Here is an 18376-nt window from a genome sequence, read left to right on the forward strand (position 1 = left end):
TATGCTCATGCCCCATGGCTGCCATGAGTTCCCGTTGAAGTCTCGAGACATTCCCAGGTTTGTGGCAATATACAGCCTGCTAACCAGACAACTATATGGATAAAGTTTAAGGAAAGAAAAAAAAAAAATCTGTCCTAATGTAATGTGGTGAGCTATCTGAACAGCAGACCAAATATTGCTGATGACCAGATAGTGGCACTTATCACCCTCAATCCAGATATTCTGCACTGGCTGCTATCCAGATATGGGTGCTGACTATGCAGATATTTTAGTAGTGTTTAAAAGGATGTCAGTCACTGAGGCTGAACATCTACTTGAATGATCTCAGCTGTAGGGCTACCGCACACTATTCAAATTTAATCACTTGCATTTCTCAACAGGAGCATAACTTCATTCTTGAAATTCATTCTCTAGCAGAATCCTAGACCACATGCATCCATTTTGCATATAGCACTTGGAATAAGACTTCGCTCTGCCAGTGATATAAAATGTCCTCCATAACTAGGGTTACCCTATGGTTCAGAAAAAGGAGGACAGATAGAGACATCTGGGTTTTACTTCCACTGAAAGCAATGGAAGAAAGGGGGTCAGATAGAGACATTTGGGTTTTACTTCTACTGAAAGCAATGGAAGTAAGGGGGACAGATAGAGACATCTGAGTTTTACTTCTACTGAAAGCAATGGAAGTAAGGGGGACAGACATCTGGGTTTTACTTCCACTGAAAGCAATGGAAGTAAGGGGGACAGACATCTGGGTTTTACTTCTACTGAAAGCAATGGAAGTAAGGGGGACAGACATCTGGGTTTTACTTCCACTGAAAGCAATGGAAGTAAGGGGGACAGATAGAGACATCTGGGTTTTACTTCCACTGAAAGCAATGGAAGTAAGGGGGACAGACATCTGGGTTTTACTTCTACTGAAAGCAATGGAAGTAAGGGGGACAGATAAGAGACATCTGGGTTTTACTTCCACTGAAAGCAATGGAAGTAAGGGGGACAGACAAAGACATCTGGGTTTTACTTCTACTGAAAGCAAGAGAAGTAAGGGGGGACAGACAAAGACATCTGGGTTTTAATTCTACTGAAAGCAATGGAAGTAAGGGGGACAGACATCTGGGTTTTACTTCTACTGAAAGCAATGGAAGTAAGGGGGACAGATAAGAGACATCTGGGTTTTACTTCCACTGAAAGCAATGGAAGTAAGGGGGACAGACAAAGACATCTGGGTTTTACTTCTACTGAAAGCAAGAGAAGTAAGGGGGGACAGACAAAGACATCTGGGTTTTAATTCTACTGAAAGCAATGGAAGTAAGGGGGACAGACATCTGGGTTTTACTTCTACTGAAAGCAATGGAAGTAAGGGGGACAGATAGAGACATCTGGGTTTTAGTTCTACTGAAAGCAATGGAAGTAAGGGGGACAGATAGAGACATCTGGGTTTTACTTCTACTGAAAGCAATGGAAGTAAAACTTGGATATTTCAATCCATCCTCCTGTTTCTGGAGCCTTATGGTAACCCTATCCATAACACAGGTACCTTACCAGACACATCACTGCATAAAGAAACTGGAAGGGGGGTAATTTTATGATTACATATTGTACAAGGTATTGATTATATAATAGGAAGAGGTGGGAAGGGTGGGAGATAAGAATATATCATTTGTATTATTGATGATTATTAAGTGATATACTTATTGTTAATCTGTTTTAACATATTGACACACTTATTGTAAGTTCAAAAATGAATAAAGATTTAAAAAAAAGAAAAGAAACTGGAACATACTCAGGCTGATTACAGTCTCTGCTTGTACTTTTGATCCCACCTCCACAAGTCCTTGTACATGCACCATAGGGCCCCCATTGGCTCCACTCGCCATCTATAGGACGCAGTTCCATTTCTTTCTTTACACATACTCCATGATGGCAGTGCTGCTCAATTAAAAAACACAATGAAATGAGAATGTTAACAGAGTTCTTGCATAAGATCTGACAATTAGAATGAAGGAAGTGCCTAAAAGACATCCCAAAGAAGGATGGATAACATCAAAGCATCATACTCATTTCAAAGTAAAACATACACAGTATGAGGACTTAAAATACTTGTGGGTATTTTTATACCGATATAATTCAATACCCTAAAACATATTAAGTAAAATACCCCTCACCCCACCCTTTTTACATAATTGTGGTGCGATTTTTAGCACTGGTCACGGCAAAAACAGCTCAGACGCTCATAGGAATTCTATGAGCATTGGAGCTGATACCGCCATGGCCTGTGCTAAAAACCACGCTAGAAAAAGGGGGGATAGTGCTTTGTGCAGCAGCTTTATTTATCTGGACTATATGCATTCTAGATAATTCAAGTTGTAATGAATCGGCAATGGTAGGAGTTATTCAGACTTACCCCCTCTTTTACAAAGGTGCGCTAAGCTTTTTAGCGCGCACTAAATGCTAACGCATGCACGTTATCCTACGGATGCATTAGCAGTTAGCGCACGCACTGATTTAGCGTGCGCTAAATCCGCGTAAAAACTCTTAGCGCGCCTTTGTAAAAGAGGGCCTAAGGAACTTTATTAAATCAAATAGAAAAGTGCAATGATTTACAAGACGCATACTAGGTAAAGATTCTTAATCAAAAGTTCTTTGGCTACCATATTGTTTTATTGTTCTCTTTGGCTTCTGGTATAGCACTGGTAGATGGCAACGTAAAGAAGTAATTCCTACCAACATGTAACCACTCCAGATGTCCTCAACCAGCCAAATTTATCCTTTGATTTTCTTTTAGCAAACGAGCATTACAGAATTCAGATTTACAAAATACTGTCCAGGGAACTGAAAGTCTAAAACCAAAAATAACCAATAATTACTCTAAATATGTACACGAAAAGCAATTTAGCAAAATTTTCAATCACAGTTATTTCAATACCACTACTACTATTTATCATTTCTATAGCACTGAAAAGTGTATGCATTGCTGTACAATCAACAGTATCAAAGACAGAAGATAGATTGAAAAGGATGAGGATAGAGTAGAGGCCATTAGATTTGTCCAAGAACAGGTCATTAGAGACTTTAGCAAGGGCAATTTCCATGGAATGGAGTGAGCGAAAGCCTGATTGAAATGAGTCAAGAATAGCTTGAGATGAAAGAAAGTCCAGGCAACAGGGTTGAATAGCACGTTCTAGTAGCTTGGATAAGAAAGTGAGGGAGAAGGATGATAGTTGAGGGGCATGTGGGGACTAGTGAGGGTTTTTTAAGAAGTGGAAGACATCAGGAACAGTTGCAATGGATAGGTTGAGGATATGACAGATAGGAAGAATGACAGTGGGAGAGATAGGGCCCATGGACCTAAGGCCTCGCCCACAGGAGGAGCCTAAAGTAACTAGGCCAATTCCAGTTGGCCCAGGCGCCTAAGGCCCCTCCTGTGACCGGGGCTTGAGGTGCCTGGGCCAATCAGGCCCTAAGGCCCGCCATTCTGAGGATGGTGGGCCTGCCGGCCAGCCAACGTTCTTAAGGTAAGGGCGGTGGGGGGTCACAGGGTCGGCAGGGGGGTCTTGCGGGTCGGCGGGTGTTCAGGGGAGCCGTTTGGGGTTGCAGGGGCCAGATATGGTTTGGGGACTTAGGCTTTTTTGGGGTTCATTATTTTGTTGTAAGTATAGACGTAGTGGTGGTCTGGGCGTTTAAACAGCTGAACATAGAGGCAGGCCATTATAAAAAATAAAATTTAAAAAAAAACCCCAAAACCAAACACAACCTCCTTTTGGACGTTTTTTTTGAGAATGGACATTTTCCCTGCTTCTACTTTCAGCATTTAGGGCCTAGACCAGGGGTCTGCAACCTTTAAGACATAAAGAGCCACTTGGACCCGTTTTCGAAAAGAAAAAAAAACTTGGAGCCGCAAAACCATTATAAAACAAATCTAACACTGCATATATTGTTTCTTATCTTAATGCTATATACAGGATCACTAAATTGAAAATAAAATCATTTTTCCTACCTTTGCTATTTGGTGATTTCATGAGTCTCTGGTTGCACTTTCTTCTTCTGACTGTGCATCCAATCTTTCTTCCTTTCTTTCAGCCTCCTGTATGTTTCCTCTCCTCCAGACCTCATTCTCTCCCCCAACTTTTTCTTTCTGTCTCCCTGTTCCCCCTTCTTTCTGTCTCCGTGCCCTCCCCCAAGCCACTCGGTTTGCTGCCACCGCAATCGGGGAACAGCCCCCAAGCCACCGCCGTCCCAAGCTTTCCCTGCAGAAGTGTTGTGCTGACCAGCATTCCGCTCCCTGACGTCAATTCTGACGTAGGAGAGGAAGTTCCGGGCCAACAAGGCATTTCTCCTCATTCCATCCAGCCTGAGCCCCATCTCTCCTTGATCCAGCATTTCCCTTCTGTGTCTGTCAGAATTACCATTCCACCTATTTTCCAGCATCACCCTTCTTTGTGTCCATCTCACCTATATCCCTATCTCACCACTTTTTCAGAATCTTCATTTGTCTCTGTCCTTATCTTTACGCCATGTTCACCATTTGCCCTTTCAATGTCTTTATCTCCCCCCCCCCCACTTTTTCAGCATTACTTCTATGTCTCTATTTCACCTCCTCTTCATGTCCCCTCTGTATCTCTATCCTTATTCAGTAGGTCCTGCTTACCCTTTCTCTTCTTTGTGTCACTATCTCCATTTTCAGCTTTCCCCCCCTTTTCCTTTGTTACTGCACCCTGTAGCTAGAATCTTTCCACCCTCCCTCCACTCCGGCCCAGCCCAGTATGAAAGATTTCCTTTTGTTTCCCTCCCCTCTCTCTTTCTCTCTCTCTTCTCCTCCCTCACCCACGAGTCCTGCATCTGGCCCTCTCCCTTCTACCTGCACCTGGCAACACCCCCCTGCTCCGCGGCTCTCTTCAGCAACTCGTCAGCAGCAGTGATCAAGACAAGCTGCCGACATCGAGGCCTTCCCTCTACGAGTCCCGCCTTTGTGGAAAAAGGAAGTTGAAACAAGCGGGACTCGCAGAGGGTAGGCCCTGACGTCAGAAGCTTGTGTCGATCGCTGCTGCTGAGTTGCCGAAGAGAGCCGCGGAGCAGGGGATGTGGCCGGAAGCAGGTAGAAGGGAGAGGGAGATAGGAAGGCTGTAGATCTCCGGAGCATGACACCGACCCCGGCCAGGATGATTTCTTTTTCAGGCACCTTACAAGTCCAGCGTTGCGGCGGGAAATAGCCATGCTGAGCAGTGAGCTCAGCACTACACAGATGAAAGCCTTGCTTGCTGATTGGTCCGGTGGCACGGCGGGGCGGGGCCGCCGGACCAATCAGCAAGCAAGGCTTTCATCTGTGTATGTGCTGAGCTCACTGCTCAGCATGGCTATTTCCCGCCGCGACCCTGGACTTGTAAGGTGCATACCTGCGTGACACACTACCGGAGCCGCAGCAAAGGTGGAAAAGAGCCGCATGCGGCTCTGGAGCCGCAGGTTGCCGACCCCCGGCCTAGACCAAAAGGGGACTTAGATTTTTTTTAAAAAATTATGCCCCTCCACGTTCTGAACAAAAAGTATGGAAATGATGATCTTGATTCCAAGTTTGCCACGCCAGACACAGCATCACTCACGCATACACAGGAATCAGATTTTTGTGGTTCTCATACCTTGGACCCCAGAGGAAGTCTTTCCGACCGAAACACGGACCGTGTCGGGTTCCTACCACTATTTCATTCTGTGTAATACTTGAGACATACTACTATACCTTGTACAAGTCAATTTTATGAAGAACTTGGACTCAAGATCATCGTTTCCACAGTTTTTGTTTTTGCACTCTTTTCTCCTTACTGTGGAAGTCAGTTTGGTGACTCTTTTGTTTTGTTCAGAACAAAAAGTGTATATCTGTTTTTATTTCTCTTGCCGAGTTTAATTTCTTATAGTTCCCAGTTCTGTATTTGGTAAAGGTCTATCTGTGTTTTGTGTGTAAAGAAGTCATTTGGGTGGTAGTAATAGCAGGAGGGGGATTAGAGAGAGGGTGCAGGATAGAGAGGGGATCACGGGCCCCCTCATTAATTTCTGCCTTGGACCCCCAGCATGTCTAAAATTGGCCCTGCCAACACACACACTCACACATAGAGGCTCCTCTGTTGAGTTTCTATAGATCCATTCTAGTTTCTTTTCAGACCTATAAGCCAATCCTCTCTCAAGCAGAAAGCAACATCAGTTTAATCTGGTTCTTTGTGAAAAGGATGGTGGGTCACAGCTGCAGAGTACAGTGTTTAATGGTATAGTAGCTAGTCAAAACAAAAGGTTTATTATTGCTTCCAGAAAACAGTCATGCTATACCAGCTGCAAACCCTGAAAATGTTCTCAGCATGTGTAATAGAAGCTGTGCACTGTGTTCAATACTTACATCAGGGTAATTCATTATATTACGTTTTTCAAAAAATATGACATATTATATTAAAGTATTTGTTAATTAGAAATAAGGCATGTGAATTTAATGGTTTAATCTTAACTAACAATTGCATGAATAGTACAGTGGTGCCTCGCATAAAGAACGCCTCGCACAGCGAACGCTGCACACAACGAACTTCATGTCATGATTCATACAACGAACTTCGTTTCACACAACGAAGTCGCCCGAGCTTCCACGATCGCTGCCGATGTATTGCATCCTTCCGCGCAGGCACTGCAGGCAGTCGTTAGTCACTGCGCTTAATGCGTTTCACATAACGAACTTTTCGCATAACAAACTTGCTCCTGGAACGAATTAAGTTCATTGTGTGAGGCACCACTGTACTTGGAAAAAACTATCACATGGCAATGTTTGATATTTTTATGCCACTATGCAGTATTATCAATATGAAGTAGAATTAGAGAGGGAGGAAATGTGTTTAAAATTTATCACTCTCATATCACAATAAGGAACTTCACCCCAAATTCAATTCCAAGCACAGAAGTAGCATCTGCAGTATAGCTATCAGGGTTTCCCCATACCTATCCTGGGAACCTTACAGCCAGTCATTTTTCAGGATATGTGTAATGAACATACATGAGATAAATGTTTATGTACTAAGTTTCCAGTGCATGCTTATTTATTGTGCGTGTGCTGAAAAATGACTGGCTGTGAGGTCGTCCCTCTCCCCTCCCCCACACGACAGATTTAGGAAGCCATGAATTAGATGCAAAGAGGAAACCAGATTTACAGTAACTAATCTAATCTATATGATTTAACTACTAAAATTTGCACAATATAATATTCCAAGACTTTAGGCTCCTAACATGGGGCAGATGCACAAAACTCCATCACTGCTCTTCTGCAGCGCTGGAAAAACACCGGCCTACTTTTAGCGACCAATGCTCAACACTAACAGAAAGGTAAAGGCAGGGGGGCAATACTGACAGATGTCAGTATTCTGTCAGGGGGTTTGTGCAGCCCATTATTCTGTGCATTGCACTGAATCTGCTAATGAGCTTGCTTTGATATAAATGGCATGGGGCTTTCGGGCACTGCTTCCATGAATGGTAAAACAATGGCCAAAAGCCTCAGAATAAACATTTCATTTAGACTGGATAAAATCAGTCTAAATGAAACATTACCAGCATGTGGGGCTTTGTGCATCTGCCCCTTTGAAAGTTAGGCTCCTAAATCTAATCTAATCTAATTTGAGATTTATAAATCGCACTATGCCTAATTAGGTTCAAGGCAACTCACAGTGCAATTTAAAGAGATTCAATTTAGTACAGTATAAGGATGCTACAGAAGGAAAACAGTTTGAGAGGAGGTACAGTACAATGGAGATGAACTAATACTGTTTGAAGAGTGATGCTCTGAGGCAGAGGATGCTGATGGCATTATAGTCCAATGCTAAGTGGCTGACTGTGTATGCGGTGCCATAGAGGTTGTAAGGTGATTTGTGGGTGTGCGGAATCAACTTTCTGGGGTGGATATAGTGTCAAAGAGATAAATCTTTAGTTTCCTTCGGAATGTGAGGTAGTTCAATTCAGATCTGATGGTCATAGGAAGGTTGTTCCATATCTTTGTAACAATATATATGGATGATAGAGGGGCATTTTAAAAACATACGTCTAAGTCCGATTTGGACGTATGGCACTAGATGTTCAAAGTCGGCAGTAAGAAAATACAAATTTTCGAAAGGCAAGCCAACATACGTTTAGAAATAATTTTTTTTTTAATCCTTCATCTGGACGTCTAGGCTATTGGGACACCCAGGCCGTCAGGACGTCTATCTTTATACCATATTTTCGAGCAAAATTTCATCCAAGTTCCAAACACCCAGAACAAGACCATTTGGATGTGGGAGGGGCCAGTCCTGCAATGGAGAAACTGGGGCTCTTTTCCCTGGAGAAGAGGAGAATTAGAGGGGACATGATAGAGACTTACAAGATCATGAAGGGCATGGAGAAAGTAGAGAGGGACAGATTCTTCAAACTTTCAAAAACTACAAGAATGAGAGGGCATTCGGAAAAGTTGAAAGGGGACAGATTCAAAACCAATGCTAAGAAGTTTTTCTTCACCCAATGGGTGGTGGACACCTGGAATGCGCTTCCAGTGGGCGTGATAGGACAGAGTACGGTATTAGGGTTCAAGAAGGGATTGGACAATTTTCTGAAGGAAAAGGGGATAGAGGGGTATAGATAGAGGACTACTACACAGGTCCTGGACCACGCGAGCGGACTGATGAGCACGATGGACCTCTGGTCTGACCCAGCAGAGGCACTTCTTATGTTCTGGCCACCCAGACATGGCAACAGAGCAGTGGAGCACCTTAGAGGGCATTGCTGTGAACTTCACAAAAAGGGTGCCAGATAAACATCTCACCAGAATTCTCATAGATTATGGTGAGCCCCCCCAAAATCTGTCTTCAACCCAATAGACCTTATGGCTGCAGGTGACACCTATATTGCAGTTGAGTAGGTTTTGGGGGGGCTCACATTTTCTAGCGTCTTCTTCTCTATGGTTCACTAGCCCACCCATCAGGCTACTTAAAACACCTGTGTGCAGCTCTACTAGGCTTTCCTATACCAGGTGCTGATGTTCTGGAGATAGGTATGTACGTTTGTATTCTAATCTTTGTGGGTGTGAGGGGGTCCATCAGTACTGAGAGAGTGTGGAGGTGTCTTACCTTGATGAAAGCAGTGGTTATCTGGCCAGTTTGGGCACGTTTATGGCACTTATACGTTTAAAACTAGACCTTTTTTTTGAAGGGTCTAAGTTCTGTCCAGGATGTCTTGCAAAATGTTTATCGCTGCAAGATGTTCATGTCTAACCCGCCCTTGAGACTGCCCAAAGCCCGCCCATAACAGGCCTCCACAACGCCCATCTTGTGCTCTGAACGTACAGAAGCTGGAACACCTCGCTAAACATACAGAAAGACGGTTTTGATTATCGACACTTGGACATCCTAGCAATTAGGACGTCCAAATGCTGATTTAGGATGCTTTTTGGGCATCTATGTCTTTTGATTTTGGGCCCCATAGTGTTGTAAATTTGTTTGTATCTGAGGCCTTTTGTTGAGGGATAGTTCAACCGAAGCTTACTAAGATTCCTATTCAGGGTGGGCCATGAAGGATTGAATAAATCTATGAGTGGCATGGTGGAATTTTCATATATGATGTTGTGATGGGTAGCTAATGTAGCTATTTGGTCATATTTTTTCACCTTGAAGATTAGTCTAATTGCTGTGTTTTGTATTAGTTGTGGTTTGCGAGTCAGTGCTGTGTTGATGCCTATGTAGAGGGAGTTTGCAGTAATCAAGCTGCGACAAAACCAGCATTTGTACATTACAAGTATGGCTCTTCTGTCCTCAGAAGGTGCCCTGACACAGAGCGCTATTCCCAGGTCATGTCTGGGTACCAGCATTGAATATCTGAATTTATATAGCCAGCTATCTCTCAAATAGTTAAGTGTGATTATTCAGCACTTAACCACCTAAGTGACACCCCATATAGGATTGCCTTTTATGTCATCCTATATGGCTCCTTAACTTAGGCAGTTAAGTGCCAAATCCACCCCTGCACCGTCCACAAAATAGTTGGCTTTTACTTTAGCGGTCTGTGGTATATTCACTACCACTAAGGCCTGATTCTGTAAGCGGCACCTAACTTGTAGGCACCGCTCCGCGCAGTGGTCAATCAGAATCATGCCTAGCGGCGCCTAAGCAGGCTTAGGTATTACTAGACATCCTAGAGGTAGGCACTGGTATATCAGGCCAGGTTTTACCTAGCCTTATTTATCAGGGACTACCTCAGACACCTAACAACACCTAAGTCTACCACACCTATTCTCCACCCCTAACCAAGCCTACTTTTCAGGCAGGCATCATTAGGCATCGCAGGGCCCTTCCTGGTTTACAAGATTTGCAAACCAGGAATCTAAGACAGTTTTCAGAAGTCTGAAAACAAGACCTTGTGATGCCCTGCTCTTTTTTACTCACTAGAAGCACCATTGATCCTTTCAGAAACACTGAAAAACTAATTTCATAAGAACATAAGACATACGTTACCATAGAGTCCACCATCCTGTCTCTAAAAGTGGGCAATCCAAGACACTAGGAAGTAGGCAGAACCCAAACAGTAACCCCCGGATTCTATGCATAGCACCCAAATTTGGATGTGCTGCAGAAATTTGCATGCAAATTAATTAGTTGATGAGCTCTTAATCAATAACTGGGTGCCAACAATCAATTATCAATATTAATTGGCACTCATTAATATGTGTGCATGAATCTGGCTATAAGCTATTCCATAAGGCAGGGAGCCCAACCCCCCACAGTACATACCCAAAAGGGTGTGTGGTCCTGGGAGGAGCATGGGTGTGTCAGCAGTGTTCCAAAAACGTTATGCGTGTAGTTATAGGATACTGGGTCACTGCGCCTAACTTGGATGCCAGCATTTACACCAGGTTTCAGCAGGCGTAAGGCTGGTGCCCGAAGTTAGGTGCAGGAATTGGTGCTTTTCTATAAAGTGTGCATGCCCTTTATGTTCAAACAATTTTTATTGATCATAATTAAAATGCAATCAGAAAAAAAATAAACACACAGTACACAATTGGTTCAAATACTGAAGACCATCAATGCAAGTCTATTAAAGCAATCATCATCAGTTTTACAATATGAAATGCAACTCAAACCATTATCGCAATATCAATTAGATATCTTTAAGCTATACCACCCACATCAGAGACCTGGATTCTTATGGGCCATGGAGAGTACTTAACACATACCCTCATCCCCCCAGGAACTCACACCACCAACACAAAGCTGGTGATCACATCACTTAAGAGCATAAAAAAGTAAAACATTAAAAGCAAACTCAGCAGCCATGGATACCAAAATTAAACAGCAAAAAAACTTTCCAGAGGGCGATGGATAACATCTTGTTACTCAAATCATCCCCCTCCTCTCAATATCCCCCCCCACCCCAGCAACCTTCTATACCCTCGTCAAGCATGACCTTTATAGAATAGCGCTTAAGGCCTATTTTTCAGCATCATTTCTAAAATTCTCTTCTAAATCTATTCTTTTTTGCTCACTCTCAGGGCTAATCATTCTTGAACTTTTCCTCCAGAAAAATGTTCCCTAATCCTACCGGCTTGCTTCTTTCTAAATTAAGCTTTGATATGAACAAATAAACATCCTCTCTTGCCCAAAAGAAGATTAAAAAACAACCTCACTATGGCCCCAATGTTCAAAAGCTTTCCGTGCAAGTAAGACTGGTTGTAGCCAGTCTTACTTGCAAGGTAGTTCAGCCTTGGGTGCACAAAATGGTTCTTGGGGTCTTTTACTGATAGTGATAGCAGACAAGAGCATTAAAATGAGTACACCTTGTAATGTACAGCAGAGAATGCCCACCTCTTTTTTTTTTTTTTTTTTAATAATTTTTATAGAAAGAGCAGCCAGCACCATAACAAGGAAACTTAGGCTATAGCACAATAGTAGGAATGAATAAATAACAAAACAGGCAGTCCCGGGAGGACTGTAGTAACGTTCAACCATGAAAAGACAAATACAGTAACCCCAAGGAATATATGCTTTGCAGAAATAATACAAACTGACAGTACCATGCAAATTTTCTAGCAGGTCTAGAGCTGCCAGTGGTTGTTTTTGCTTTTTTTATGTGTGTGTGTGTCCCAAACCTAACAGCTGCATCCTGACCACAGACGCGGAACACACACACACACAAAACAAGCAAAACAGCTGCATCCAAATCGCACATGAAACGAAAAAAAAAAAATCTCGCCAAAGCCTGCTCCTAAATTGACTTCTTATGGGTCAACAAGTCTGGTTATTTTATCCCCTTTCAATGTTGGCTCTCCATTTAGTGGGGTGGGGGGGGCTTGTTTAGCTCCAGATGTTCTATTGTGATTCTCCCTTTTTTTCATATCACATCATAAATACAAGAGTAAAGCAAAAATAAACTTGCGAGAGCTCTGGCCTTTAATAACCCAAATTTCCCAAGGACTGACCAAGGACAACTGGAAGGATGTAGGTATGACCCCCCACCACCACCACCACCATATTCCCACAGTGGCCACGGACCCCTCCCCACCCCCTCAAACATGTGGATGAAACAGTATAGACCTGCCTGTATGATAGCTTCGGATGTTAGGGCCAGTCCTAGTAGAGCAGCAAGCAGTACTGGGCAGTATAATCAACCACAGAGATGGGGATTCGGGCCCATACCACACTCTAACTCAGGGGAGTCAAAGTCCCTCCAGTTGAAATGAGATCTATTAGCATACAATGAAAGCAGTGCATGCAAATAAATCTCATGCATATTCATTGGGGAAATTCTGAAAACCCGACGGGATTGTGGCTCTCAAGGAGGGACTTTGACACCCCTGCTCTAACTACTACACTTATTGTGAAATATGTGAGCCTTTCACAACCCACCAAAATCGTACTGTACTTGTATGTAGGTGACACCTGCAGGCATAAGAACTATTAGTGTGGTGTATCATTGGGTCCAGTAGGTTTTGGGTGGGTTTTAGAAGGCTCCCATAGACTATAAGGGGGTTATGGTGAGATGTAAACCTGGGCCTTTTTATGTGCAGTTTACTGCAGTGCTCCTCTGCTCTGCTGGGATGTCAAGTATAGCCTGTCTACAAAAATTGCTATCCGTTCCTACTAAAAATGCTGTCCCCTCCTACAAACCCCATCCCTCCCACAAAACATTGCTATTCTCATTTCAGACTCCCAAAGGACGTCAACACAAAAGATTCCTTGATAGAACACTATCCTTCCAAGCAGGCATCTGGAACAACACCCTAAGCGACCTCCTCTTGAACTCTCCATCATACCAATCTCTCAGAAAAGCTCTGAAAACCCACCTATTCGACAAGTTTGTCTGAGCTTCCAAACCCCTAACTCAGACTTACCACTCCTTCTTCTTACACCTCCCTTTACTTCCTGCTTCTCTTCCCCCACCCATTCCTCCTCCTTTTGCGTCCCCTTCTCTCCCCCAAAACTCCTCTACTCCCTTTACTTATATCGATACCTGTTCCTACAATATCCACTTTGTACCCCTCCATTACTGTATAACGTCTTGAAATGAAAAGGTATGACGGGATATAAATAAAGCTATTATTATTATCCCATTGGCTTGTTTTGTGCATTTTTCAAAAATGGTTCAAAAAGATAGATACACAACTGAAAAAAAAGCATTTTTGAAAAAACAAGATAGACATTTTGTAAATGGGCATGTTTGGTACTGGATTTTTGTGCATGTTTCAAACTGTCCAAACTCAAATGCCCCTCTATGCCTCTTTCAACTTTCACCAGCTTTACAAACCTCTGTGCAGTGGCAGGCCAAAGATAATTCTCTGTGGCGTATCTCTCTACAGAGGGTAGGAGTGAAGGGTAGGAGTGAAGGGCCACTACTCGGACTGGAGGAGGGTCACAAGTGGTGTTCCACAGGGCTCGGTGCTCAGGCCGCTGCTATTCAATATATTCATAAATGATCTAGAAACAGGGACGAAGTGTGAGATAGTAAAATTTGCGGACGACACCAAACTATTTAGTGGAGCTCGGACAAAAGAGGACTGCAAAGAAATGCAAAGGGACTTGAACAAACTAGAGGAATGGGCGACGAGATGGCAGATGAAGTTCAACGTTGAGAAATGTAAAGTATTACAAGTGGGAAGCAGGAACCCGAGGCACAACTACACGATGGGAGGGATCTTATTGAATGAGAGTACCCAAGAAAGGGACTTGGGGGTAATGGTGGACATGACAATGAAGCCGACGGCACAGTGCACAGCGGCCGCTAAGAGAGCGAATAAAATGCTAGGTATAATCAAGAAGGGTATTACAACCAGAACGAAAGAAGTTATCCTGCCGTTGTATTGGGCGATGGTGCGCCCGCATCTGGAGTACTGCGTCCAGTATTGGTCGCCGTACCTTAAGAAAGATATGGCGTTACTCGAGAGGGTTCCGAGGAGAGCGACACGTCTGATAAAAGGGATGGAATACCTTTCATACGCTGAGAGATTGGAGAAACTGGGTCTCTTTTCCCTGGAGAAGAGGAGACTTAGAGGGGATATAATACAGACTTACAAGATCATGAAGGGCATAGAGAGAGTAGAGAGGGCCAGATTCTTCAAACTTTCAAAAAATAAAAGAACAAGAGGGCATTCGGAAAAGTTGAAAGGGGACAGTTTCAAAAACGAATGCCAGGAAGTTCTTCTTTACCCAACGTGTGGTGGACACCTGGAATGCGCTTCCAGAGGACGTAATAGGTCAGAGTACGATACTGGGGTTTAAGAAAGGATTGGACAATTTCCTGCAGGAAAAAGGGATAGAGGGGTATAGATAGAAGATTAATGCACAGGTCCTGAACCTGTTGGGCCGCCGCGTGAGCAGACTGTTTTGCACGATGGACCTCAGGTCTGACCCAGCGGAGGCATTGCTTATGTTCTTATGTTTATAAGGTTGACTAGGCCGACATACTTCCGTAGGTTGCATAGTATTCTAGACAGTCTTTGTGTGTTGAAATAAAATCCTCCCTAAATGTGCATTTTTTTATGAAGGAAAATGTTCTGGCATAAATTCAACAGGGAAAAAAATACAGAAATGCCGAGAGATCTGTAAACACTATTTATTCTTAGAGACAGGTTAAACTACCACCAGAATTTTTAAATATTGAAATCTTCTAGGCAGGGTCAGATTTACACATAAGCTACAGATTAGAGCCTCACATAACTATTTAGTTTTCACTATAAAAAAATGAAATGCATCTGTAAATAATTTAAATTGCAATATAAAATAATCATAATTATTGTTTTTATTATCAAATATGGTTGGTTGTTTTATTTTATTTTTTATGCATTGTCTATTCTAAAATTTACTTCCTATTTAATCAAGGGGGGGAACCTTCTTAAATGTTACAGCTTAAGAGGCCAAGATACATAAAAATTCAGCCCTGAGAACTTCTGTAGGACATGGAAAAAAGGGCTGCATTTAGCAAACATTTCAAAATGTCTGATCCTCAAATTGTGGACAAGTTGAAATATTAAGCCAAAAACCTAGCAGTATAAAACTAAAGAGTAAAGGGCCGATGTTTAGACTGCGGGAGTCAACCCAGCTAAGTCAGCGGTGAGCCTGGATATTCAGTGTGGGGCCATTTCTAGTGACCGACATTAAATATCCAGAGATTTTTGGCTGGAGCTAATTTATGCAGCTATGTCAATAATCAGAACTGTTTTTCACCCACACATCCAGGGGGGTGAGATCGGAAGTGAGGTATATCTTTTGTTTTGGTATTATTCCTGATGGTAATGATGGATGGGTGAGGGAATTTTTATCTTTTTGTATAGATACTGACTGATCGTGCTTGGTTGATTATCATTATTTGTATATAATTGTATTGCACTTTTTGTTGGCATTAAAAACTAAATAAAGTTTTAAAAAAATATCTAAAAATATATGTTCAATGAGAGCTATATATTCTTCTTGATGTTACTGACAAGCATTGGTTTTGTGTATTGTTCAGCTTTTTCATATTTTGTGTTGCCAGTTTTCAATAAAAAGATTTAAAGTTAAAAAAAAAAGAACTGGCTGGTTGCAGTCAGAGATAAGTCTGCTATTTACACAGCCCGATTTGGCCACTAATGTTAGCCAGTTAGCACTGAATATTGCTGGCTATTTTGTGATATAGCCGTTTAATTTTTAGCCGCTAGCCATGAATATTCAGCACAGATAATCGGTTATCTAGTGCTGAATATTCACAATTAGCCCGTTAAATGCTATTTATCCGAATAACAGCCATTTCTTGCCAGTTAAATAGCATTGAATATCAGGGAGTAAATGTTTACTCAAGTGCCAATGTCATGGAGAACTCACCATGCTAGAACCACATTCTGTTCCATCTGCGAGTGGCATATGCTGAGTGCGACAGCCCTTACGAATGCCATCTGTGCTTGTACACCACAGCCGTTTGCACTGCTTCTGTAAAACAAAAGCCAGAAACTACTATTTCTTTCCCATTACTTCATATCAGTTGTTACTACCTATAAAATATAATACCGAATTATGCAAAAGATGGTGGCTGGTTTATTTCATATTTAAAGCTTCATGATCTTTGTATGTGTGGTATCTTAAGCACTTATTTTCAAAGCATATGGACATCTCAAAAAGCCAAAATGATCTGCCATACGTTTGAAACATCCAAATCCCAATTTTGCAAAGGCTATACATCCAAATAGCAAGAGAGAGTATTGTGGACTATTTTGGGGTCGGACTAGAGAGGCCCAAAATTAGGAGTACCAGATTTTACTTTAGTAAAATTTGGATCCCTCCTAGACCCTGTCCCCCAAGCCCACCCAGTTCCACCCATCCCCACCCCGTTATGTCCCAGTCCCACTCCAACCCAGCCCCCCCACTGCCTGCTCTCGTTGGACAGAAGGAAAGAGAGCAAGAGACAGAGTTGAAGTAGAATTTGAACCTGGGTCCCCTGGTTTATAGACTATTGTACTAATCACTTGGCTACCCTTCAGATTTTCTTGCTGATGTGTTAAAAATGCCCATAATACTTGATGTTGTCAGGGATCCTACTTCTCCTTTCCAGTGTCACTTTCAGTGGTGGGGGAAGGGAGGAGAATAACCACTGGAGAATTGATGAGAACACATCCCTCCAGCGGTCAGCTGCTTAAACAGGTCTAAATAAAAATGTCCTTCTAAATAGATTTGGATAAGCCTTTCAGGACCTTAGATTCCCCAGTGCATGCCATTGATGCACTAGGAGGAGCCTAAGGCCCAGAATCACTCAGGAGAGGGGAGGGGCCTTAGGCACCTGAGCCAATCAGGACCTTAGGCCCTTACCAGTGCATCCTAGATGCACTGGGAGGGGGAAGGGCTGCCATTTTGAAGAATGGGCATCCCTCCTACCTGATCTCCTACCTGTACCTCTTTAACATTCCTGGTGCTGCTCATACCAGCATTGGCTCTTCCTCTGATGTCACTTCCTGAACCCGCGCATAGGATGTGACATCAGAGCAAGAGCCAATGCTAGCACAAACAGCAGGTTAGGGGTTGCTTATCGCGCTGGGAACTTTAAAGAGGTATGGGGGGAAGGGGCGGGTGCACGCGGCAAGAAAGGACGGGGAAGGAGCAGATGGGGGTGGGAGACAGAGAAGAGGGCAGGGGATCAATAGCTTTATACGATGTGCTTAGTGAGCTACTGACAGCTCTCTCAGAAGGTGACCCACTTCCTAGTTTGCTGCTTATTTAGAACAATGTATCATTATTATATATTGTACAAGGTATTTGATTATATAATAAAAAGGGGTAGGAAGGGTGGGAGATAACAGCATATTATTTGTACTCTTGATGATTATTAAGTGATATATTTATGGATAATTTGTTTTAACATATTGATACACTTATTGTAAGTTTGAAAATGAATAAAGAATTATAAAAAATAACAATGTATCTCACAATTTCATTTTCTAAAAATAGCTGCTCCAGAACTCAAAGTTTTCTGTTCTTCGCCTGGATAGGACAATCAAAATGGATTTATCCAAAACTGGCAACCAATTATATTGAAGCAGCCCTGCCTTTAGGCATCTCAATCACCATTCTCTCTAAGCTACACAGGAGTTCTCCAACTGCATTGTTGCCTCTGGGTGGAGGGGAGGAGGGTGCTTTAATATTGTGCTTTTAGTTGCTAGGGACAGGCAGATTCCCTAGAGTGCTGTAGAGCTTGCCTGTCCCCAGTGGCATATTAAAGGGAGGCGAGGAGGGGGGCACTGGCACCCGTCCTCCTCTCTGTCCTCCCGCTCCTTCCCAACACCCCCGGCCACATGTGTGCACCCCTTCCCTTTCCTCCTACCTTTTTCACTTTTCCGGCACGAGCAGCATCTCGAACTTGCTGCTCGTGTCGGTGTAGG

At 42.9% G+C, this 18376-nt stretch overlaps 1 protein-coding gene across 3 annotated transcripts in view; it reads right to left on the reverse strand.

The window, feature by feature from the left end:
• Positions 1–18376, reverse strand: part of ADAMTS20 (ADAM metallopeptidase with thrombospondin type 1 motif 20) — a 223301-nt gene that overhangs the window by 117739 nt on the left and 87186 nt on the right. For all 3 annotated transcript variants that reach the window (XR_004540714.1, XM_033959656.1, XM_033959655.1), the window contains exons 11-12: positions 16332–16436; positions 1784–1929 (exon numbers count right to left, since the gene is read on the reverse strand). Coding sequence is in view for 2 of the 3 variants with exons in the window: in XM_033959656.1 (XP_033815547.1) it covers positions 1784–1929; positions 16332–16436 (251 nt within the window). In the remaining variant the exon portion in view is untranslated. The remainder of the gene's footprint in view (positions 1–1783; positions 1930–16331; positions 16437–18376) is intronic.

The sequence above is a fragment of the Geotrypetes seraphini genome, chromosome 9, assembly GCF_902459505.1.
Source record: "Geotrypetes seraphini chromosome 9, aGeoSer1.1, whole genome shotgun sequence".
Lineage (NCBI taxonomy): Eukaryota > Metazoa > Chordata > Amphibia > Gymnophiona > Dermophiidae > Geotrypetes > Geotrypetes seraphini.